The sequence below is a fragment of the Gavia stellata genome, chromosome 3 (assembly GCF_030936135.1).
Source record: "Gavia stellata isolate bGavSte3 chromosome 3, bGavSte3.hap2, whole genome shotgun sequence".
Lineage (NCBI taxonomy): Eukaryota > Metazoa > Chordata > Aves > Gaviiformes > Gaviidae > Gavia > Gavia stellata.
This window is the reverse complement of record NC_082596.1, coordinates 98,697,115-98,723,445: the sequence shown is the minus strand read 5'-3', so window position 1 is coordinate 98,723,445 and position 26,331 is coordinate 98,697,115. Positions and strand designations below refer to the sequence as shown.

The 26,331-nt window shown below is 42.9% G+C and overlaps 1 protein-coding gene across 1 annotated transcript in view; it reads left to right on the top strand.

Annotated features, from left to right (window-relative positions):
- Positions 1 to 26,331, top strand: part of HIVEP1 (HIVEP zinc finger 1) — an 81,489-nt gene that overhangs the window by 22,724 nt on the left and 32,434 nt on the right. Inside the window, exon 2 of the mRNA XM_059815664.1 lies at positions 9,435 to 9,488. Within this exon, the coding sequence (XP_059671647.1) occupies positions 9,435 to 9,488 (54 nt within the window). The remainder of the gene's footprint in view (positions 1 to 9,434; positions 9,489 to 26,331) is intronic.

The window sequence follows — 26,331 nt, the reverse complement described above, 5'->3', positions numbered from 1 at the left end:
TATTGAATAGCTTTTGTATAAGGAATGGCTAAGTAGATGAAGTCCTGCAGTTTGAAGAAGAAAGATGTGAAAAGCTCACACGGATTCAAAGCACGCTTGGAGACACTAATGTAGGAATAATCTGCGGGACCCGTGAGGTTCAAGTACAGCTTCTGGGGCTGCCTTCAGAGCTGCGTGGTTTTAGAGGCCGGGACTTACTGCGTGTCCTCTTCTGCTTTTCCCTCCGCTTCTGCTCTCAGCTGCTGCTGGAGGCAAGATGTTAGGCTGGACTTTTGGCTTGACTTGGAGGCTTTTGCTTTGCTTCATTTTTTTGTTGGTGGCATCAAAAAAATATTTTTCTTAGCCAGCAGTACTATTCATTGTCCATCTTAATGTCAGGTAATTACAAGAACTCCCGTATCTAAAGTCCTACTAAAGATCTAATCATTTAAAACATTTCTATCAAAATTTTAGGATCTCAGTAGAGATAATTTTTAAGGTATATGCTAAGCTTAGGAAAACCAGTCTGTGTTTAAACAGGGTTGTTGGTGCTATAGGTTCCTCAGTGCTGAACATATCTACTTACATGATTTCTGCCTTGTAAACCTGGTGGTGTTTGAGGAACTCCAGAAACAGAGGAAGAAATTACAGAGCAGTCTGACCCCTCGGAGAACTTGCAGAAAGCCTCCGCGCTGTTGTCTCGGGTGATGAAACCGCAGCTCTTGAGGTTGCTCTACCTGTTGAACCAGTTTTGTGCCTTTCTGCGTTGAGCGTTGAGTGTTGAGCGTTGAGCGTTGAGCGAGCCCTCCCGCAGCAGCTGTGCAGCTGGGGATGAGTGCGCTTTCCGAGTACCGGAAAGATGGATGGAAGGGTTTTTTAACCCTATTTGGCTGGGGGGTGGCTGGCTCCACTGTGTGCTGCTTTGGTATAGGATTGGTATTTGAGCAAATACAGAAATGAAAGAAATCTTTTGGGCCCCATGTGTTGTTATTTTTACATATGTTTCATATATGTGAGTGGAAAAGTTGATGTTTGGGTTTTTTTTTTTAAAAAAAAAAAAAGCTTGCAGGGGTTTCACTGGCATTTATTTAATTTCTGTGCCAGGCTTTTTTAAAAAAAAAAAAAAAAAATATAACCACACTTTTTTCCAGTTTGGGGACATCAGATCAAAGGCCAGTAAACCTTCCAGGGGGAGAGAACCTGTCTCAGTGCCCAAGGTATGAAGGTGCTCATAGCAGCAGCTTGGAGAAGGTGATGAACTGAAGTGACTCGTGGTTGGCTTTAATATTTTAACTTTTAACCCCGATACTGGTTTAGGTATAGGGGGAAAAAAAAAGCACCAGAAAGCCAAAATTAACCCTGCAACAGTGAATGCCCTAGAGGCTGTTAAATAATTATTAAGCAGATTTTACTGATAGTAATCGCCCCGTCCTAGGTACACAGGTAGAGTTTGGCAGTGGGGCAGAGCAGGGGTCTAGCATCACCCTCGCAATGGGTAATTAGTGCGCTAGATGCCTGATGAGGAGCTATGCAAATGGACCTGCAACGGTACCTGGGCTTGTGCTTTGGTACAGCAGGGAGACAAGAACCCTCTCTGGTGGCACCGCTCCCGGCTCTCAGAAGTACAGGTGGAAAAGGGACTGGCCGTGGAAAGTGCACGGTGGCTTACACAGGGTGCAGAGGTGCCAAGCAGGAGATGTTTCTGAAGGTACTTCACCTGCACTTCTGAATTGTTGTGCTTGGCAGATACTGTACCTGGTCCCCACAGCTGCCTCACTGTTTGCTACGTCCTTCTGTGAGGCGACAGTCATCCGAAAATCCTCTTCCCCCCACCCCCTCCTGTGCTCAGTTTTTAATGAGTTTAAAAGCCTCATAATAAAAATTCAAATCACGTGAACGAAAAAACAAGTCGAAAGCTCCCCAGCCGTAAATTGATGACACAGGGACCGAGTTTGGGTTCATACGCAAAGCGCTTATGTAATTTATGCACATACACCTTGTCAACCTCATCAGGAGCCCTTGCCATGCTTAAGTAATACGTGTGATGGCAAGGATAAAGCTATTATATATTTAATTTATATACAGCTGCTCCATTGACTGTTTTATTGTATATACAGTATAGCTGTTCATTGCTGATACTAGTTTAATCTGCAGATTACAGATTGTATTTTCAAATATGCAAGCCTCTTTTTTTTCTTAAACTGAAGAAGAATAGTAGGAGGATTTTTCTCTTCTATTTTCAACGGGGTTATGTAAAGCATCTGTCATGAGTTTTTCATTTTTAAATGCAAATGATTATATATGGCAGGGAGTGTGATGAGCATTCAAAGTTGACATTAAAATGAAAATGCATAAAATTTTCCTGGAAAACTGATCAAACAGGTCATTAGTCAAGGTTATAATGACTAGTAGAGCATTTTAAGATGTTTTAAACCTCATTTAAGATGTTTTAAAAAAAGTAGTTGATAGTTTTTAAAATAACAACTGCTCCTGCATCATCCTACTAGTGGCGAAGAATTTTGAATTAACGTTTCATAATTTTTAAGAAGCCTTTCCTCCCCCCCCTCCCTCTTAGAGCTGTACGAGCAATCTTCAAACCCCGTAGCACCTGACAAACTGCGATTTAATCTGTTTTACCTTGCTTTTATGATAGGCTGGGGACATCCGTGCTGTCAGGCTCAGTGTTTGGCAGCCCACTAAGCCGTGGTACTGCGATTCTCTTCAGCCCCAGACTGGAAAGGAGAAACCCCGAAACAAACCGTATGCCAAAAGGTGTCAAAATTGTAAAATGGAAGAGGAGGACGTAGGGGCTGTTTTCGCCTCATCTGATCTCTTCCTTTTAATCTTGAGCGTTCCTCATTAAATTGGAGGAGGGAAATACATGGGGACAGAAGAGCAGTCTCTAATTAAAAGTAGGTTTAAATCTGAGCGAGGAGAGTGCCTCATCCTGTGGGTCTCCTGAAACATCTCGCAGCTGTTCGCCGGCTCGGTGGGTGTTGGTTTTGGGGAAGGACGGCAGCGGTGGGAGCTGGGGGCCGCGGAAGGTGCCCGGCTCTGCCAGCCCCCGCACCTCCTGCCTGCCGCCTCCCCTCCTTCCCGCTGCGAGCCCGGGGTGCCTCGGCACCCGCTCGGGGTTTCGGCTTTGGAGCCTCTCCCGCTGCTGCGCGGGGCAGCCTGCGTGCAGGGGCCTGCCCAGCCTCCGCTCTTCCCGAGGATGGGATAGAGGCAGCATCCCGCCGACTGCGCCGCGCTCTCAAGTAACCTAATGGGCTCCTTGTACAGACAAGACTCTTGCTTCCCCCCCCGCCCCCCTTTTATTTAATTAGCTGGTTGAGGGAAGTCTTGGGATTCATCTCGGTTAACCGAAACGCATTAGGACTACGGCGTTCTTGTTTTAGCAGGTTGTAAAGAGCCTTTCCTCCTCCTAGGGAAAGGGAGAAGCCGGGCGTCGCGGACTCCTCGCAGCGGGGCGTGGGCGCTTCTGCGTCCTCCCCAGCCCCGGGCAGGTACCCTCGGCGGCAAGCGGGGTCCCTTGGGATTCCCCGCTGCCTCTGGTGGGCACGGATGCTTGAAGCATGAGGCTTTTTCCCTCTGGGGAAGGTGTGAAATGCCTCCGGGGGTGGGCTCGGGTCCCTCCATGTTGCATCTGAGCTCTTCGTCATACGACACACCAGTCCGCACCGCCCGTCTAGCGTTCAGGGCATTTTTTTTGTTATTATTTATTTGTTCATTTACACGCGGTGGGCTTCTGATGCTTTCAGAAACTCTTCTCCTCCAGCGAAATGCAAAGCACTTCGCTTCTGGTGCGTGAGCCCGCTGGGTTTCAATGGTCAGGAGATGGAGGTTTCCACGCAGGGTCCCAGCCTCCTTCTCTACGGCTCAGTAGCCGTGGAAAATGCAGTGCTTTGAACTCTCATCAGTGGTTTTCTCGAGCTGTGCCTCCACCCCAAAAAAAGGAAAACCCACCTGTGATGCTGTTTTCGGTAGTACCGCCCAATGCCTATAGACTGATTGCGTTAATGCACTTCAGCTGATGAATATTTTGTCACTGCGGTTCTCTGCGAGCGGTCGAGATGATCAACACAAGAAAAAAGAATTAAAGTGGTATCTTTCTTTGTGTCCATTGAAAAAACATGCAAAGTGGTTTTTAAAATTACTTTTCAAATGTTTTCTGATGCAGTAAGGTAAGAGAGAGTGAGTTTATTGAGAAAACAAGAAGAAGGACCGTTGCCATCGGAAACTGTGTTGCTGGAGGTATTTTGAGGATGACTGGGGTGTAAGGCCTGAGAGGAGTTCTTGCTTTTGACTGAAGGGAAAAAAGAAAAAAGCTGGTATTTTCCTTCCAGCTGTTTTGGTTAGATATTTGAATATAAAAACCTGGCCTTTCAGGCAAGATACACATTTTTCCTTTTTAAAGTTGCGATAAAGTAGCCTGCTCTTAGCGTCCAGCATGGTCTACATCTGCTAATTTTCCATTTACCCGTAGAGCAACAGGGTATGTGAGATTACAAACAATACAAACAACCCCCTTTCTTTTTTGTTTTAGAGCAGAAGTTTTGAGTCTTCATCAAGAAGCAAAAAAAAAAAAAACAAACTTTCTTTATAGACACCTGCAAATACGTACAATGAAAAATATTCGTGTTTGGGCGTTTTGCTTAAGCTTAATGAACATTTCCCACCCACCACCCCCACATAAGCGTTTCTGGTGGCTTAAAAGTAGTCCTCCTCAGGGACTGCTTCTCCATTCCTGTGTGTGTTGTCACCGTACGGGGCCGCTTGTTCAGCAGGACAAGGTCGTCTCATTCCGCCGGCATGGGGACTCTCCTTCATGAGCCAAAAAAAGAGTTTCCTTATGTGCTTTTTTAAAAAAAGAAAACAAACCCACAAATAAACCCACAAATGGAAGATTTCTTCCGCTCCAGCTTAAATTGCTGTCAGAAGTTACTGGTTTCATATTTTGCAAACCTCACACTTTTCAGTATTTCTGCTTTCCTTGTTGAAATTCCTAAACCTTTGTTTTTACCTCCTTAACTAACCATATAAACGAGGCCTTTAAAGGTTTTCTTGACAATTCCTAACGCGTTTCTAATACACGTAAACATGTTCAGGTTTGTATACGTTGATACACTGATGTCTTTAAAAAAAAGAGTAAAGATCTTTATAAACTGCATTTTATTTGTGTTGTAAATAAAATCTGTGAGGTTATATCTCTCGGTGAAGATCAGAAATAGAGAATGTAAAGCTGGTGAAAAATCTGGTTTATTTTTTCATTTAAAAACCCACCACAGCACCACCGTATCCAACTCAGACTGTTGGTATCCATTTAACGATCTATCACAGCAGGAGGCCTGTAAAACAAGAAGCATATTTTAATGCGTGCCAATCTCCTTCCTTGCATTCCTAAAAAGCACAGTTACATTATATATTTAAAACCCCAAGGAATTTGATGACACTTCCACGCAGCAGATACCTGCTGGGAGAGCTGTGTTGGACAATGACGTGAAAAGGTTTACTACTGGAGTAAGAAAAGGCATCGCACCCATGTTGTTTCATTTTATTTTACACACCTGCACATGTATATATATGTTTACGTATATAACTATATATATATATAACCATTATATGATGTTACCTGTGCTTTGCTTTTTTGTGGCATATGGAGTCTCCTCTCCATACAGCGGCGCATATGAAGATTTCCTCTTCTATTGTTGCTCTGCTTTTCCCCCTCTAGTAAGCACTTAGTGAGAAGTGTCCTGGCCTAAATGCAAGTGTGTCTGCCACCATCATCATTTGCTCCTATATGTGTGCTGCTCCAGAAAGCTGTCTGCCGAAGGTTGGGGACGTTAGGATAGGTCTTACAACAAACCAGTCGTCAAGATAATGTACTATTCTGTCATTTGATGGGAAATAAAGAGGGTGCTGTGCCTGACGTGTTAGAAATTTCCATTGCTTAAATTACTTTCTCTTATCCTAGTAGAAGTAAATAATATTCCAGTGACAAAGAAACGTTTCCTTTGTAAACTTTTCAGATTAGACGGTCTCTTCAGTATCACAGGTTTAAATCTGAAATAATACTAAATCAAGTGAGTATTGGATCGGATAATGTTATTTGCAATTAATAGTGGACTTTGCAGTTTTCAGTTCCTCCTGGGTTTTGCAGATGGTTTTTGTGTAACGTATTTTTGCTTGTAAAGAGTTTTCAAAGGTGTGTGCTGTTAGAGAATCTATAATACAATTATGAAATAATATGGTACGTTGTCTGAAATAATTTGCCTCTAAATGTTTCGCATAGGGCTAGTTTAGTGAGACGAAGGAGAAGGAAATGTCTGGATAATATAAATTTTTAGTTAGTTAGCAAGTCGTTACTGGCATAGGTGGGAGTTGTCGGAAGAACCCGGGAGGCTGCGTTCCGGTGTCCCTGGGATGAGCGGTTCCCAGCCTGCTCTTCCCGCCTGATCCGCGGCGGTTCGGGATAACCCAGTTCTTCCTTCCAGCGTGAAAGGCAGCAGTCAGTAAAGTAGTCGCCCGTATAGGATCTGTAGTTGTAAAACGCGGCAGGCTGGGAAGCAGCTGCCACCGGTTTCGTTCCGCGGTGTTAAACATGCCTCGGCGCAATAAGAAGAGCGGGTAGCTGGGGGGTGCGGGTCCTTACAAGGATGCAGTCCTCGGTGAAACGTTCCGCAGGCAGACCCGTGTTAACACCCGTGCCTCTTTTACAGCTCAAATCAGCGTCTCGGCTGCCAGAACCAACATGGAATTTTTTCGGTGTTCACGATGCTCAAAAGTGTTCTGCGCAGAGATACCTCCACAGGCAGGAAGACGCACATGCAGCAAAGATAACTCATTGGGGAAACATTTCGGGAGATGCAGGAAGTGCAGGAGACTTTCTGGCTGCGCACCAAGCATATGTTTACCTAGTTCTTGTTTCTGTTATCTGTGTTCCTTTGTTTGGGATTGCAGTCTGACAGAGAAGTGGTTGGGAATTTCTAATAGGAACTCAATTTTTTTTAATAGAGAGAATTTAGCTAAGGAGATCAAAGCATTTAATCTTCCTGGCAATCTAATGTAGCACGCTTCCAAAATACTTAAGTAATTTTTCTCTATAAAATAGGATGGTGAATTTAAAAGCATACATTTATTGTAGTATTTATGTGAAATATGCAGATAATTCTTTTAATAATTTTAATAAACTGCAGTTGTCTGTTTACTTAAGCATAAATTTTGGTGACAAATCTTTTACATCCTCTCACGAGATAAACACCGTATCTTGTGTGTTAGAGATATCTCTAAACAGAGGGGAAAGGAGTTTGATAGCCAATCTATGGTTTTGACTGCTTGTTGCTTTGTGGTAAATCTTACTGCTCCATTTACAGGGTCAATTTGTTGATGTTTATTTTTTTCCTGGGTATTTCATCAGCTGTCATGCAACTTTGTAAGTTGCTTATTCCATCACCTTTCTGTAAGGCAATAATCTGTGGGAAAACAGTATACGATTGTTAGATACTTTTTTCGCTAATAGCATTAGTGGCACATGTATATAAAAGATGCTTTGTTTATGTTTCCTCTTATTTTTGTCAGAAATTGTTATTTACAGCCCTTTCTATACAAAGATGTATGGATACATACAGTATGTCGGCTGTAGCTGAAATCCAGGAAGATGTTAAATATCAAGTTTTCATTGTTTAACATAAGCCTGCCTAACTGGGTTGGTAAAGAGCTAGCGAGGGCTTGTTCTCCTTGAGTTGCTTGTGTTTGTCTTCAGCAGCCAGTAAGTCAGTATAAAAGAGACTGTGTATAAAACTTCGCTTTAAATATGTATGTGTGTCTCACTAACCTCAGAGGAAGAAGGAAGAGGTTTGGCTTTTAAAATTGTGGGGGTAGTCTTTCTCATTAGCAGCTTCATTCACTCCAGCTCTGGGAGTCCGCCCGGTCAGCATCCTTCTGAGATGTTTTGGTGCATTCTCTGGGACAACGTACAGGAGAGAAATGATTGAGCTTTCGTGGGGAAGGGAAGCTGGTGCTGGTTTTGAAAGGCAGAAACGCAGAACTGGAGCGAGCTGAACAAAACTCGGTCTTAAGACATGTGAGAAGGGTTGGTTTCGGTTGTAATTTTTTGGTTCTACTAAGAAAATAATTGGAAAACAATGTCAGACTTCAGCTGTGAACAAATGGTTCCAAGGTACTCGAGTGGTTCAGCTCATAAATATTAGAGAAGTCACTTAAACCCGCTGATTTAAAAGTCTGTGGAAGAAAGGACCATTTTCTAGAAACCTTGTGTTGTATAGGAACGGTGAGTGAAAGTTAGACCGAGTAACAGCCTCCACGCATGTGAAGAAAGAGGTGCGGACTTTGCAGAGCTGTCCTCCTTCTTCTACGTATGGCAGCCAAGAAGTCCCCAGTTGTACCAGTACAATTGGAGAGGTTTAGGGTGAATCCAGTTATGTTCTATTCTTTCAATTTATTTTTATAAACATTGTTGTCCCTCCAAGGAAAAAAAAGGTTAAAAAAAAAAAAAAGGAAAGCTTTCCCAGGTATTTTGGAAAATGATGAGTTATATCTGAAAGCCACGTTCGCAGCTCAGCTCTTGGTTGGTCATGCCATAGTTCAACGTGGAGCTCAGCCTCTCCCAGGGCCGCTGCTTCTTATCAACACAACCTCTTATCCTGAAGCCACTCAGAGGACTGTTTGCTGCCAAAAAGAAATTGGTCTCAAGTTTTTATTCGTTCCAGTTGCCCCTTTGCTTGTTTCTTCCTCTGCACATGCAGACGCGCACGCGTGCGGAAGGAGGTCCCCCCTTCCCACGGGATCTTCTCTGCAACAGCAGCAGAAACCCAGTTCCCTTCCCGACAGGGATGTGTTTGGGGGCAGCAGGAGATCTGCTGCGAACAGGGCGGGGGTAAAGGCTCAAGGCCTCTTTTTGCTCTGCTGCATCTGTATGAATTTTGGGTAGTTTCACAGAGGAATAAGCACGGGGCTACTGCTCACCCCCCGCTACTCCCATGTGACAGTATTGGCTCCGTTGCTTCACGTAGCAAATCCTGTTTGCTCTTTGTATCACGGTGTTCAATGCCGCATTGTCTTGTTCTAACAGTATTTTTCAAAAATGTATTAAAATACTCTGTAATGCACCATAATACCTATTCCGAAGAGTCCCCTGGCTGCATAAATTATTACAGATGGTACGAAATTACGGTGGGATTAGCTGTTGACTGGAGATCCAAGGCCAATGCTTTTCTTTCTGTAGTTCCGTGTAATTTAACATGTCAATAGCCTTGCTGGTGAAACATGAGAAAATTTTGTACGGCTGTATTGCTCATAATGTACTGCATATTTATGTGTGAATGGTATCGCTCCTAAATATAAACAGATAGCTCAAGACAGATTTCATTAAATGACTTTCTAAAATCTTGCTTTTTTTATATATGTATTTTAACAATGATGTCTCTTTCTTGCAGACAAAATTGAAGAAGCACAAAAACAACTTAATGGAACAGAAGACCAACAGAGAGGTAATAAACAAACTCAAAAAATGACATAGAAAAAAAACCGCATTGCGATTCTAGAGGCTGATCCTAAGCCCTGCTGCGTCGGTGAAAAGCCTCCACTGGGCTGGGCGCTGGACGAGGCCCCGGGCAGGTCTGTCTGCAGATCAGGGGCTGCGGTCTGTAACGCCCCAGTTTTGCTGAGACACAAATGCTTTGTTTTAACCGCTTGAGTAGCCGCGTTGACCTTGATGAGACTGCTGAACCTGTAGCGTTAGGGGTGTGCACAAGTTACTGAGCAGAGCCTGTGCTAACCGTTTGGTTCGTTATATGATTTACCTGCTCATCAGCAACCGTATTTGGTTTATGACAAGCAATACGTGATGATTTCTAACAGATGCTGAAGGGGGATTGATCATCGCAGGTTGTTTTCAGAAACAGATGACCTGTGACAGACTCAGTCTGTGTGTTAGAGCGTAGAAAGCTGGTGGAAAGTCATTGCATTTCAGGGCTGGCTGGCTGCAGTGTGATAAAGCTCATCTGCACACCCGCAGAGGAGCCCAGGGAGACATGGGTGGGGGGAGCCCAAACAGTACCTTGGTGGGCTACTCCTGGACCCATCACAGGAGAGCCGTGAAAGGTCCGTGTCCACAAGCCCAGAGGAGCACAGGGGCAGGTGGAAACCCAAATTAAGGACCCAGAGGAAGGGAGACCCTGTCCAGTCCCCTCCCAGGGCTGTCCCAGCAGAGCGTTGGTGTCCAGGCGTGAAACCCATCGCCGTGGGCCATCGGGAGCAGCCCTCTGGTTTGCTTTTTGGACTAAGGGCATTGCTAGCTGGGGGTGTGGGACATGTTGGGGGACGCAGGGGAAGAGTTTTTGGGGATTGCACAGGACTTCTTACGGGATGCCTAGGGGAGGAACCAAAGGTGGGAAAAGGGAGGGATTTAGGTGATACGGGGAGGAACAAATCTGGGAAGTAGCGGGATAACAGAATAAAAGGGTCTGTTTGCATGTTAGCAGGGGCTGGCCAGGATGCTTGTCTGGCAGTGCCCTGCTCCTGACCAGCACGGTCTGCCCCGTCCCCTCATTGAACACCACCTTCAACTGTTTTCCAGCGAGGGACTCTACTCCCTGTGTGGATGGGGGTCTACGGTGCAGCAGCTAGAATGGGTGTGGGTGTGCGGGTGAGCACGTGGTTGTTAGGAGGGATCAAGCTGGATGAGGCAGGGAGTAGGTGAAGCGGGCTGGGGGGCCAGGAGGGGTTTGGAGGTCTCTAAAGGTCAGCTCTGGGTGTGAGAGCGGCTGCGTGTCTGTAGGGGTGAGAGCACGTGGGGTGGCTGTTGGGACCAGGGCGGTCCTGGACAGCTCTGTGCGTGTCTGCCTGTCTGCAGCCTCGAGGGCTCGTGGTCCAGGTGGCAGCAACTGGGGAGACTGGGATCCAGGGGCGGCTACTGGGCAGACTGAGTGTCTGAGCCCAGCTGCTGGAGGGGTCCACTGTGGACTATTCCCTTTAATGGGCTTCCATCCTGATCAACCGGAGCAGGGAGCAGGATGCGGCCGTTAGTTTTGGTGTGAGTGCTCTGTCTGTCCAGCCATATATATGTATGTATATTTATGTATGTGGCGTATATGTGTGCTCTGAGTGCATGTGCCTGTTGGAAAAACATGTTCAGCCTCGCTACCGGTTAGACCTGGGGGCATGGAGCGACAGCAGCCTCGCCTCTTGCGGGCTGCCGGATTCGGCTTGAGATATTTTCCTCTAACAGTAGCAGATGTCGGTGCTTTGTCTTGTTCTGGGTAGGCATTCGCCTCTTGTGGTAGTGAGCTGTCCTTCTGGCCTGTGACACGTCTCTGAACACTGCTGTAACCTGCTGATGCGCTGTCCTGGAATCAAAGTTTATTATCCTTTGAAACAATGAACTTCAAAACTTTTTGATGATGAGAGAGCATAAGAAATACCCGAGTGGATGTCAGCAGGGTCCATCTGACCCAGCATTCTGCCTTCAACGGTGGCAATAGGATGTACTCCTTAAGGACAGCACATAAACCTGGCCACTTTCTGCAGCCCATTCCCCTCATGCTGTCCATGGATGTTGGATTAGGGATGCCTGCCTCCTGCCTTTAGTAGCTAGACATTTTTGGACCTGTTATCCATGAATCCTTTTGGTTAAATGGTGCCTGCATCCAGCATAGCCTGGCAGCAAACTGCAGTATTTCACTACCAAGCACATAAAAAAGTGCATTATCTTACCTTTTTTCTTGATTTCCGACTAGTTTCAACAGATGTCCCTGGTTCAAGCATTGTGCAATTTGTTAAATAGCAGTTCTACGTTCACCTTAACCACAGCTTTTGTGATTTTATGAACCTCGTCCATGTCCCAATCAGCTTTCTATTCTCCCAAGCTCACGACTGGTTTAGTTTTTCAGTGGAAGGTTTGATACAAACTGTCTCGTGTGGTCACCAGGGCTGTCATCTTGCTCTACGTATTTGTAAAAGGTGGAAGAGAAAAAAAAATAAGTGGCTAGATGGTAATAGCAGTCCTTCAAACATTTACAAAGACGTTTCAACAAACTAGACCTTCTACTAAATAGTTTGGACGTATTTTTGTTTAGTGGATTGTAGATAAGTGGTATTGTCAGCCAAACATAAAAAACTTGGCGTGTAAAGTATTGCTGTCTGCTGTTGTTGCTGTTGGTCTTGCAGAAGTAATATTGGCCTGGATAATTTTTTGTGATGGACGTGTTCAAACTAGAGATGAGCTAACCTCTGCTTTCAGGCGTTTGTTCTCACACGTGAGTAAGACCTTTGCACAAAGGAAGGCAACTTCTCTAGTGTCAACTAAATGATGTACTCTGAAAAGGATGGGGTTGCAAAGATTTACGTGATGGTAGCGCTCGGCTTTCAGCATCGCAGAAGTCAAAGAGATCATTGCCTAATTTTTGACTCCTAATCTAAATTTATATGGCTGGCAATTGAAAAATAATTTTTTACATAGAAAATTGATATAGAAATAACAGATAATAAGACTGCTCTTTTCAAATGAAAAATGTCCTCTGCCTGTTTTTTTTTTTTTTAATTTCTTAAATGTCTGAATAGATAGATTTCTTGGTAATACGAAGTAAACGAAATTATCTATTTGAAGCTTTAGAGTCTGAAGGCCACTGAAAAAAGAAAATATATGTTTTGAGCTAAACAAGTAAATAAAAATATGCACATATTCACAGAAGTTATTTTAAATCACAATCCAGTGTATACAGACTCACATTAAGTATGGTTATGTATTTTTTTTCTTTGTTCATTTATTTCGTCTTTCAGTTCATCTAGATCACTTTAGATTTGTTTATTTCCTATCCAAAATGAATAGGGAATGTAATTTTATGGAATTTATCATAAGTCAACTACTGCTCTCTCAGTAGCGGAGCTGTCAATGGCACAGCATATTTGCAGGGAGCAATTTTTCACAAGTTTAATCATGCTGGGTTTCTGCTGACTAGCATTGTGCACCGATCAGTCATAACTTTATACATGTGTGGGATTAAAGTTAAATTTAATTGGCTACAAAAAGATATGTATTTAACACTTCATTTTGCCATTACCTGTAGTAATCCAATTAAGCACAAATTGGGATAGGTCTCTGTTAAGCACAGAGGAGACAGTAAATGAGCAGACGTAGTTTTCAAGTTTGGGGACTTCGGTTATTGAGTATAAAGTTGCAGCTGGAAGACCTACTTTTTTATTTTTTGGAGTGATAGTCCACAAATACATTCAGATTATGGATATTCACGTGGCCCGTCACTTGAGACCAGAAACACGTTCATTAGGGGCCACGCTCACCTTCCCGCTCAGTGAGTGTGTAAGGTGGATAATTCTTGTGCCATTTCATTTTCGCTCAACTGCCCAATTGTTGCTATGAATTTTCAGTGGGAGAAGCTGTGCTTCTCTTTAGCTTTGATGGTAACTCCCAAGGCTGTTTGACACCCTGGGTGTACCCCTGCTTTGGGGTTGAATTTCATCTTCTGACACACATACAGGGTTTCGTTAGTGTGACAGAGAAGGTCTTGGTCCCAGCGAGTGCTCCACGTGGTGTTCTTTAAAACCTGGAAGGGATGGTGATCTTGATCTACAGAAAATTTCTTCTTGAGAAGGCAGTGAAAGCTTTCTCTGACGTGGGACCCAGTGGGTATCATGGGCTGGAAGGCAGTCAGCCGAATCTGACTGCTTTGTCTTTGATCTACCACTGGCCATCCTCCTAAGAGAGCCATCCCAAGAAAGTCTCTCTGTCTTCTCCTTTCCAGACTGGTAAGGTCAAGTCCTCTCAGATCCTTGTGATTACCATAGAGGCTTCTGATTTGGTCATCCCCAGAACCAGTTCAGCCACTGAAGGCCAATATGAAGCTCTGTAAGCATTTGTTTTTGTCTTTATCTGTTGCAGCAGTTCTCTGCCTGTCACAGCAGTCGTAAGTACATCAGCTCCACCAACACCGTCACTGCATTCTTTAGGATGAGTGGAACTCATTTGGTTATTTCCATACTTGGCACCAGCGATGCCAAGACTGCCGCCTAAATCTCTATCTTGGCTTCTGAAACTGTTCAGGGAACTAAAGTTGGTGACAAATTCCAGCAACACCAAGATTTGCCATAAAGTGGGTGGCAGATCCCCGAAAGAGCCATCTCATGGCCTGATGTATGCTCTGCATTGCCCACCGATCCTGGGGTCTCTCTGGCTGTTAGGAGTACTATTCAACTACATCATTTCAGGTAACTGCTTATTGCCATATCACAGTCAAAAGGGTCAATGGTAATTTTGGAGTACCCACTTGAGCTGAAGGGATCAGGTCTGTCCTTAAACTGTGTTAAGGTCTATTTAGCACCTATTTGAGCCTGTCATTTGCCTATCAACCAAGTTGCTACATTTTCTTACTCCATCATTTTCATGTTCCTTAAAGAGCTTTTTCAGTTCCTTGCCTGTGGCTGGAGATGATGCACGTGGAATTTGAAGACGAAGCTGTGTATTCTCCCGCATCCTCAGTTTCAGATCCTTAGCATAGCTGTTCACTTCTTGGTCTGTGAAGATGGATTTCTAAGTTGCTCTCACCTCTTCCAGAAGTCCCAGCATTTGCGACACATCTATCTTGATGATTGAGTTCCCTTCCAGAGGTACCAGAAGTTTCTCCCTAAGACAGTATCAGAATTTCACCCAGATCAGTTCTCTTTCCAGAGTCTCATGCTTCGGTACTAGTAGTGCCCTCTTCATTTGCATCCTGAGATACAGAAACATTGTTGGCAGGTTCAGGAGTTCTGTCTGACTTGATCAGTGGTTGTTCAAATGGCAGCAGGCTCTGTCGGTATTTGCTGAGAAACCACCAAGACAGAACCATTCAAAGCCCTGGTTTGGACTCCAGCAAGGTCCAAGCAACTTCTGGGGTGCTGTTGAAAAATACCTTTATTTCCAGCCTCTGTCATGGGGCTACTTAAAGCCTCCGTCTGCACTTCCAGCGGGTGCTAATCTGTCTCTGAAGCCTTAAGGGTGACTGGTGGAGTGGCTCTGTAGTCACTGTTTGCATGCAGGACTGAGGCTCTCCACTTGCTGACCTACGTCCACGTGCAACTGTGTGGAACCACCCATTGTGTGAATGTACATTTGAGCTATTGTGGAAAGAAAGAGTAAAGAAAAGAGAGATTACGTTCCAGCAGCACATATTCTCTAAGATGCACAATCCACATGCACATATGTTCCCCTCCCACACTTGCAGTCCCTTCAGAGTAGTGTGTTGGCATGGAGGAGAGGCAACTGAAATTAAATGCCCTTTACCTTGCTTGCCCATCTGCTGTTTTTTTAACCAGAATGTTATTTTTCTAGTAAATTAAACTGCACTGAGATTTAGGCGAGGAAATTTGTCATTATAAATGGAAGCATGAGACTTCAGTTCAGAAACGTAGGTTCTGCTGCAGATTCATGGTAGACACACGTTGTATCTTCTGAGTCCTTCCAAACCCTCCCTCACCTTATCATCCCTCTTGTTAAATGAATGCACGTTATTGACAAAATTACAGAGGGAGTTTCAAATACATTATCATAAATATGCCAGCATTCTCCCTAGATAAACAAAGCGTTGCGTACATCTCACCTTAAAGATTGACGCCCTTTTTATGTTGCCATGTCCCAGCTTACAGACAACTCTCCTCAGCCCACCATCTGGCCTCAAAGGAGCGGCCAGGGCCATTCCCTCCTCTCCCCTTCCCTCTCCGCCTGCAATCCCGATGCCGCTTCCTGCCACTGCACCTCTCCCTGCCAAAAAGCAGGTGGGAGCCCTGCGTGCGGGGAACGTACCCTGCTCCCTGGGTCGTCGGCTGTGGTCCGTACTGGATTCTTTCCTTCAAGGGAAATAGGAAATAGAATGAAAAGGGGAGAGATCAAACAGAAATCTGGAAATCTGAAATGTGCATTTTGATTTACCGGCTTAGAGTGACCTTATCCTCCACAGATGTTTCCCTGAATTTTTCCTGTAGGTTCACAAGCGTGTGAGCTTTCTGGATTCTTTGCTGCGGTGGTACCCACGTCCTATCATTAGTCCAAAACATTTTCTTTCCATTTTGTATTTGTAGGAAACTCTGCCTTACTTTTGGGGCAAGACATGTAACCAAGATCCAAAGTTTCATTTGATTCTTTTCATCTTTCTGTCCTTATCTTCAGCCACCATATGGGCTAGAAATACAGTCACTCTAAATGGAAGGATATAATCTTCAAAAGTTGCGAGTTACAGTAGTGTCCTGTTCACTACGTACCGCTGGTGAGAGGATTAGCTTGCCTTTTTATTTTTCGGTTGACACACACCAGAGCTACCTATCTTCTACTTTCCAAATGTTCAAAACTACAAGCTAGCAGTGATATTTCATGCAATTCCGTTGTGCATTTTCTTGATGTCTGATTTCATAAAGTGTTTGTATCTACATTAAAATATGTCAATACATGTGTCTGAGAGGTAATTTATTTAAATCGTTCTGTGTACGTCAAAGTATAAGGCTTTAAATCAAGGCTGAATTATCTTCCTAAAATATTTACAGCAGCTCAGACAGCCGTGATTGGCTTTATGCAGGAACTATTCGCATCTGTAGCTCACGTCCTGCAATATCTCGCATTTTCATGAAGTCCCATCTATTCTTAAAATCTCTGGTGTTTTCACATTGAGGGAACACTGCATGCTGCTAATAACAACAATGATGACTTGAAAGGTTCTTTCTGTCTTCAGGCACATTCAATGCAGGGTTTTGTGCCCACGAAGGACAGTGAGAAAACCCTCCTGACTTCTGTGGGAGCAGGAATAATCTCTGATAATCATTTAACCTCATTTTTCATTGCTTTTGTCTTCAATAGTTAAGTACATTTTAATGTCCTCATTTTACTAGTGGGGGCAAACTGATAAAGATGGAGATGTTTACGTGTTCTTTGCTCTGAGAAACAACAGTGCAATATGGGCTTAACCCAGGGAAGTTTTCTGGCTTCTATAAACCTCCTGGGTTGTGAGTCAATGTCTGTATCTGTTATTTCTATTTTAATTTTCTTTGGTTAGTACATTTAGTTTAGACTACTAGCAGCTGAAATCTGCTCGGTAAATCCACTGCTGGTGCTAGACACAGCAAGAACTGGTATTGTTTTGACAGGCAGACAAACAGATTTACAGTTTTAAAATGAATATTTCATCCTTTGGAGCTATTATGAGAACTTGGTTAAAGCATTAATGGGATGTTAAAGTAATAGTATTTTGACTTTTTCTGACAAGTATAGCAAATTTTTTGAGTGACAGTTCAGCAAAAGAGATTCCAACCTGCAAGTATCATTTTCAAAGGGACATTATACAAATTAACTTTGTAAAACAGCTGTTGAAAAAGCATCTTCCTGATAGTAAGTGGAAAGTGGCTATTCCAAATCACAGTACAGTGTGTTGTTAAATCAGTGGCTGCGTTTTCAGATGCAGTAGCATTCTGAGCTTGACCCTGCTTTAATGAATAGAAGGATTTCTTGCAAGTTTCTAAAATCTGAGACCAGAACAAGCTTATTTTTATGGTGGGAGGATGCTGAGCTAACGAACTAGCTAATTTGAGAGGCGTACCTATGCGTGTGTAGTAAATGCAATAGGTTGCTTATTTTAGCTGATGTGAGCTGGGAGCAAGCCAGTTGTGGAAATGCAAGATTTTTCACTTGTTAGCTTCCTTGTAGTCTGCCTTGCATATGAGTAATGAGTGGGTTTTTTCATGCTTTCCAGATACTCCTTTAGCTTCTTCTAGTTGTTAATTTCCTTTGGCCTCCTTGTGAGGGGAAAATACAGTATATAAATGGTTGGTGAGTTAGGTACAGTGTACCACCGTCTGCTATGCTGCTGGCTGACCTGGATGGAGTCGTTCATAGGAATCTCCTAAAAAGGTGCAGGGGTGTATGTGTGAGAGGGAGAAAAGAGAGACTGTGCACATCTGTGGAAAAGGACGAGCGAGGCTGGGGAAGGGAAAGAGCTCAGAGGTCTTGGCGTTGAGGACCTCTCACTGATGCTGAAGCAAACCTACCCTGGGGGAGATCATCCTTCCCACCTCTAGCACGCCAGACCGAGCTTCCGCGGTTAGGACATTCCTGGTGTCTAGATTTCCATCAGATCAACTTCTGCTTTTGTCATGTTCACAGCGCCATTTAGTCCTAAAAGAAAGACCTGCTGCGTAAGACTTCTCCTACTCTGCTTTTCAGATCTCCTGTTCCTTTCTCTGTTTTTAAATGGTACAGTTGTTAGGTGCGAGCTCTTTGCTGCTCTTCAGTTTCTTTTCAATTGCTACAGGCAGTATGGAAATCCCTCCATTTGATCCCTGCTTTTCAAATGGAAGATTTATGTTAAAGTAGTGCAGAGAATATGACTAAGGAGCTTGTTCTGTTTGGACGTCGTTATATGCAAAGATAGTTTAGTTAACATCTTGTTCCTTTCATTTCTGTTTTTTCCCTCAGACTCATGTTTGGGTATTTTTTATTCAGTATCTCATCTGACCAGATAGCAGTTGCTCTTTGCTGATAACCCTTACACTGGTTGCTGTTTCATGAGCCATTCTATAATTCTGTTTTAATGGCCTTTCTTCTTCTGTGTGTTAGGGGTAGGAGTTGCTCTAATGATTTATTAACCAAATCCTAACTTTCCAGTAACAACTGATAATCCTTAAATTGCAAACAGATAATTCAGTCATGAAACTGTTCACAACATTGCCTGACATTCGAGGAAGATTTCCAGATGTCCCTGAGGTATTGTAGTTAATTTCTGGCAACATACTTTCTTTAACTGGTTATGTTTAAACTGCTTTATTCTTACATGGATAACTGGGTGGAACTGGTTTCTGATTAGGCTTTGACTGGGAGCTCATTAATTTGCCTTTGGGGGGGCATCTGGTCTGGTTTTTTATGTCTTTGGAGTGCCCAGGGAGGAAGAACTTCTCAGGCTGGGATTGCTGGTGACTTTAGCTATCACAGAATCACTAAGGTTGGAAAAGACCTGTAAGATCATCAAGTCCAACCATCAACCAACACCACCATGCCCATTAAACCATGTCCCACAATGCCTCGTCCATACGTCCCTTGAACATCTCCAGGGATGGTGACTCCACCACCTCCCTGGGCAGCCTGTTCCAGTGTCTCACCACTCTCTCAGTAAAGAAATTTTTCCTACTATCCAGCCTAATATCTATCATAACGTGCTTTATCTTAACAGCAGTTAAAAAGTGGTTACTTTTCTTAGTTTAGTATTAAGGCTTCTGTGTAGATTAGGAATATAGAGTTGTTAAATGGCTGTAATGCAGAGCCAGTACATAAACTCCATAGGGCTACTTAATATTGTAAATATCTTTAATTTTTTTTCAGCATGTATAAAATACTGTAGTCTATGCCTTTGCTGCAGGTTCATATATTGACATTTTGTGTGAGTAGTTAGGCGTTAACCATAGGTTGTGTGGTCGGTGTTTGCTGTTCTTGTGTTGCCTTTCCTCTGTCTTTCAATGAAGAACTCAAGTCCTGTGAAACTTTACAGTGGTTCAGCCTCTGCTGGTTTCTTACACACATAGTGGTGGGAAATCTCGATCAGTATCAAATGGCATGTTTCATTTAACGTGTTTCATGCTGGGCAGGAAATTAACTTTTTTTGGGAAAAAATAACCCATTTCACTTTGGTCAGAGATTTTCAGATGTGCCGAAATGTTGCATTTGATTGGATGTTGGCATTTCTCAGCTGAGGCTCTAGTGTAACCTCAGTGGTGAGATGTTTATTGCTGTTTCATCTTCATGGTCTTCTCATCAAGCGCGCTGATTTTATGGCTACAAATCTGCTGGTTGTTACTTTCTTCACTCAAACCAAGAAGGTAAATGCACAAAACGAGACCACACTCTTACAAAGAAGATCTTTCTCATTAGCATTAGGGTAGTTTTGTCCTTACACCCCATCAGAAGTCTTGCTGTCAGGGTTGTCTTGATGTGAGTAGCCATGACTGGAAAAGATGCTGTCAGAAAGACAGCCCCAGACTGCAACTTGTCATTTACTCTTTACCTATCCCAAGGCCAAACAAGAGTTGGCAGGCTCTCACATCTGGGATGAAACCGTCGCACAGGGGAGCTTCCTGATAAGTCCAAGCTGCGTGCCTCGGGGTGAAGGTGTCTCCCTTACCTTATGCTAAAACATTATTGCACAATTTATAAAGTTCATCCACTCTGCCCTTGCTAATGGTGCCACGGTATTTCATCTGGTCTGTGAGGAGTAGCCCAGAGTGCGCCTTTCTCGGTGGCTGCACCTTTAAACCTACATTTGCTTTATTTCACTAACTAGGTTGGATGTATTCTTGATTCTCGGGGAAGAAACTTATGTTTCGAATAAAATGAGTGCAGTATTTCTGTATCTACTTACCCTGGCTTTGGACAGTCCAGAAAGTTATTCTGCCCTTTCAGCTTTAGTGTATCTTTGCAACTCAAACGCTGGTGAGAGAGGCGCTGAGACGTGGGGTCTGAGCAGCCCCTTCTTCCCTCCCACACCAGCTCTGGTCTCTCTCGGGCTAGTTTGAAATACAGGCAGGCCTGTTATTTCAGGGAAGTGTTACTGAAAGACCAGAAATACTTCTTCCTTTCCCCACTGTTACCTTCGAAGTGGCAGTTCACTCCTGGTAATAGAGAATTAGTGGAAACAGTAGATTGTATAGTTTAAACACTACATTTTGTACTAAACTTGATTAAATAAAGTTGGCCTGTTCTTACCTATTGCTTACTCTTGGTAGCCAACCACATCCAATATGGATATTTCTTGGAACGTATTTATTTGAAAACCTGTAAATTGCATACGAATAGACTTAGATATAAAGCAACGCCAGCCACATCTGTAGTTACGCTAAAGCATCCGGTGGAACAAACTGAACGTTTTTAGATTGCATTGCTTTTGTTGAGGTGCCTGTTAGTTTTGCCATCAGTGAGATGAAGTGTGCGCAGAATTTACTGATGTGATCTGTTTGATGGTGGAAATTGGGAATGGGAAAAGGAATTAAGCAACAAGAAAAACTGAAAAGCAGGATTCCTGGGGGATACTATTCCCCATCTAGCCAGAGAGCGTATCATTGGTATGTATTCTGATCCATATGACTTGTTAAGATGAAGACCTATAGAAGCATGCAAACAGTGTATTGGGTATATACGTGAGCAAAAACACCAGGAGATCGAGGGAAGGGATTATCTTCCCCTGCTCAGCAATCCTTAGACCATGTTTAGATACTCTGTCCAGTTTTGGTCCCCCCTGTGCAGGAGGAACATCAAAAACCTGGAGTGAGTTCAGCATTAGGACACCACAGCTGTCAGGGCTGGAGCACTGGTCCTGTGAGGAGAAGTTGAGGGACCGGGGCTCATTCAGCCTTGAGAAGAGGTGGTTTTAAGGGTGGTTATCATGAAGATGGAGTCAGACTCTTCACAGTGGAGCATGGTGGGAGGATGAGAGGCAATAGGAATAAGTGGAAACAATAGAGGCACAGACTGGCTTGTTCCCCACGAGGACAGTCAGGCAGTGGAAGATGTTGCTCACGGAGGCTGTGTGTAGACGCTCTACTTGGGGGTTTCCAAGACTCTACTGGACAAAGCCCTAAGGACCTGGTCTGATCCCATAGCTGGCCCTGATTTGAGCAGGAGGTTGGACTAGAGATTTGCTGAGGTCCTTTCCCACCTGAATTATCTTGTGAGGTTATGAAATATTAATTTTTAAATTTTGGAAATTTACTTCGTGGTGGAGGTACTGGGTATGATTTCTTGGTGTATATATCATTATACATTTTCTCTACAATTACCTTTAATATATGAACTTGAGATACACTGGTTTTACGGGCTTGCCAGGGTGTGATGGTAGAGAGCATTAAAATTTAATTTAACTTTACAAAAATGTATGGTGACATTGAGGTTAATGGCACTACTCAGATGAGCGCTGCTACCACGTATTAACATAGGTACACCTTTCCTGGAGCTTGTGTTAGTAGGACTTCTGCTATTTTGGTTAATAGTGAGAAATTATGCTGATAAAATAGTCATGCCAGTATGAAAACCTGGTGTGAAATGACCCTTAAAAGAGAACTGGGGAACCTCTCTCTTGCTGATAGGCAATACAATACCTTTGGTGGATCACATATCAACCCAGAGCTTAGTGTTGTCTGTTAAAAACACCGAGAAAAATAATCATGTGTTTACAGGCAGTATGAAATTATGAAACCATACTTACCTTATCCATGCCTTCTGGAATGGTCCAGTACTTGCTGATAATGAACAAAAGAACAGACGTTGGCATAGATGAACATGTGATCCAGTCAGACTGCTTTAGCCTTTGAACGTCAAAGCTCCCCCGCCCTTTAATTAATTAATGTCAAATTGTGCTTTACTTACAGATCAAGTGGTTTTTAAGGGTCTGCTCTGTATATGTTTGGACTGGTGTTGTCAGCGATAAAAGCTCTTAAGCATAGATTAAGCCTACTGACAGAGGTTTTCACGTATCGCTGCTCGGAGTGCCCCAAGTTCTTTGACTTGCCTCCTGACCTCTGAAACAGGGATTGACTACCATGTGGCCATCTCAAGAAGTCTGAAGTTAGGCACCTGAAATAACGCTGTTAAAATTGTTGGTGGTTGACTTTAAAATCCTCTCTGTGCTTAAAATTAAGCACGGTGCTTGGGTTAATCTTGTTCAAATCTTTCTGTTGACTTGTTGACTTGTGAACATTTTCATAATTGTATGAGTGGTTTATGTAATCAAGGTTTTTTTGTTTGGGTTTTTTTTTTTATGCTTTGGAAAAACTATAATTTTAGGAAAAATATTTATGGCTGTACTTAACATGTAGGAGGCAGTATGAAGCCAAAGAGGTAATTTAATAAAAAATGAAAGTTTAGTTATTCCCTGCTGCGTTTAATGTAAGTTCTGGTGGCCTTACATTTGTCGGCAAGACTTATTTCTTTACCTCGTAATCATGTTCTTTACTTATTCATAGAAACAGACCCAGTGGGGTGATTCATGAGTGCTTTCGATAGTTTCAGTGAAATCAAAATTAAATAAGTATCAGCTGTCAAGAACAAGAATATTATGAATATCTAAAGACACTGGGTAGCTTAGCTTTAATCAGAATAAGATCCTTAGTAGTGGTCTCTCTCTTTTGAAAAGCCTTCCACCTTTGAATCGCTACCATTGTTAGGTGTCAGAGTAACCTTTTAGCTGTACGTTTAAGACATCAATTAGTATTTGAACACTTTCAGAAGAGGCTTGAACTTACTTGCCAGTGCCCTGGGAGCAAAGTACAGATTTAGGAGCTAAAGGTTAGGCACTTGGACTTGAAAATCTGGTCTCTGTATGTAAGCCTACAGTGATTTTTTAAATTCTGCAACATAAAGTGAGGACATGAGATGAAAACTGTGCCATTCATTGGACTGTAGCGGCAGGTAGTGGTTGCTTGCTCCGTGTTTCACAGGGTAGCACTAAGGGAGAAGGGAGCTTGGTCCCTTGCTTTGGTTCCCTCTTATTCTCGTGCCTTTTTTTAAGTAAAAGCACGTAGCTCTATTAGAAAGGAGAGAAAGAGAGTGGGTGTTATAATAACATGTAGGCTTTGAGACAGGCAGTTCTGAAAGTTCCTTAAACAAAACCATTGAGATCATTTTGTCAAGACACTGTCTAGTTCACCAGTGAATGCTATGGAAGAAAAAAATCTGATCACTTATACCTTTCCTTTATTTGCTGCATGAGCTACTCTGCCAGATTGCTATCTACACCATCACGCTTGTGTTCTTTTGCTCTATTTCCTGTGCAAAGTGCAGCAGAGAAATCACAGGTGAACAAAGTCATGTTTAGAAACATCGGGTTTTCTTGTCATGTTTTGAGTGCAGAATTCATACTGAAGCAAAAGAATTAAACCGAGAGTCCCGATGGCAAAGGAGAACAAAGCCAACCAGGCGAAGAGTGAGAGAGATGCACCGGTGTCCCTGGGATGTGACAAGTGAGAGGCTGAGCACAATGGCGTTGTTACCGCTCCTCTTGGGCTGGGTAACTTAATCCTATTTGATATAATACAGCTTATGAAGAAGATACTTTTTAGACATCTGATTGAGGTGACAGCACTTCTCAACACCACTTCACCACCTGAGAAAAAGGGGAATTACCGCCAAACGATCAGAAGGGCTTTATGATTGCAGAGGGAGGTGAGCAGAGCGTGTGGAGTGGCAGGGAGAGAAAGAAAAGCAGATCAACAACTTTTTTTCTTTTTTTTTCACGAGGGTGTTTTTACATTCTCTTTGTTCAGTGTCAGCTTGTTGATGTGGGTACACAGCCCTGACAAGTTATCATGCTCCTGGAAGTTTGTAGCTCTGAAAGGCAGAGGAGTGTTTAGCATTCTGGGACTGATGCTTTCCGCCAGTTTTGTTGTTGCCTCTGGAAATATTGATGCAGTTGATCTTTGTGCAAGCACGTAGCTGTAGATTAATAAACGTGGAATGGAATGTCTTCAGCATAAACTGGGAATACAAAAAGAAGACTTATACAAAAGGAACGAGAAGCTGAAAAATAAGTGAAAAGAAGTTGTCAGGGATTACTTTTTTCCCCAAGTATTCTAGAAATTTGGTTGTTGGCAAACATGAGGTGAATATTTCCATTAATAATAAGGATTTCTAAATTATCTAGGAGTAAAGTAGAGCACAGGACATAAGCTGTTGTTAAGCCTTGTAAAGCCATTGTCAAGAAAGTATGTTTTATAAGATTTTATAGACACTGAAGCAAACCTGCGACTCCGTCTCTGGAATGACAAAAGGTGTAGAGTCAGAAATACAAATAAGAAACTAGTTCTCCTGATTTCTGTAGACTGGAATTTTACTAGTATAGAAGCAGCACAATTAGTGGTTGTGAAGACTAAAGAAAATTACTATTTCTGTATGTAATGCAACGCATAACTTACCTTTGTTTATTCCTTTTTCTTTCCTTTTCAATTTCCTGAACAATTTTTATGGTTTGGCATGTGTTGAACAACATTTTTAAAAAGTAAAGCAGTAAATAGATGATGGAAAATTCTGATCTTGTATTCGTAACGAATTCATATTTTTAATTGCTTGATTGGTAGATCAGAGATACTTTTTTACTTTCTTTAAGGCTTTCGTAAGCCACGTTACATCTTTCAGCTGTGTTGGTTTCCAGTTCACTAGCATGGTGCAGGTTGAGTGCCCTTGTTCCTCTGCACTATATGGTTGAAAGCCAGGAATATTAGTTATTTAATATTCTGAGGCACCAGGAAGCAGCACATCATTTGATTGTTCAATTACTGCAGTATAAAACACCTTAGTCTTTTTGTGTATGTTTGTCTGCTTGGATGTTCGCAATTCCTGGCGCTCTTATCTTCCTAGCTCTGTGTGATCTGCCCAGCTCTTCCCGCAGCGCTCCGGTACAAACACCGGCAGTATGATCAGTGTGGAGGCGTGATTGTGACGGGATAAAAGCTGCAGTGTGTGCATAAAAGGAACCAAATTACTCATGCTCAATTAACGTGGCCATGCTTCTGAGAGATCACCAACCCATGGCTAAAAGCACCTTTCTATATAATTACGTTGTTATTTTCTCTTTGGTTTGTGTAAAATTGTTTTTGTTGTTTTTGAAGAAAAACCAGTTGCAGTAGACTATGAATTTTAAAGAAATCACCATTAATATTATTGATGATAACTTATTAGTGTAAGCCACTCATTTAATTGCGAAGCAATGGAAGGTACAAAACGTTGTGATAAAAGACAGCTCTGCTTTGTATATGTTAAATCCAGCCTAATACTAATAGGTTTTGGTGATAAAGCAATAAATGCAAAGTTCATTTAAAGCTTAAGTGATCATTACTGCAGAAATTTCTTTCTGGATGCACAAGAGGAGCACGAAGTCCCCATAACTAGGATTCGGAGCCAGTAGTTCTGGCAAGGGATTCAAGCGTCTCTTTCATGGGACTGCTGAATGTGACGAAACAGTCTCTTACTCTTCACAGTTAAACTTCCTCTAGTAGGGATGAGAGAGGAAAAGGTCAGGTTCTGCAGAACTTCCCCATTTGCAATACATGATGTGTGATGCGTAGTCTTTAATCTTTCAGTCTGCAAGCAAATATCGTGAATATCCATTCACCCTAAATGAATATATGCGTACATTAAGTTGGCATTGAATTGGAAACGGGATTTTGAACTTCCAAGTATCTGGCATTAGCACACATCCCAGCTGGGTTATGCTCTGGCATGGAGAGAACATAACATCTTCTTGCCTTTCTTTTCTTACTGGTCACTTTGCATTCTCTTCTGCTGGACAAGCTTTAGGCATTGCCTGGGTTTCCTTTACACGG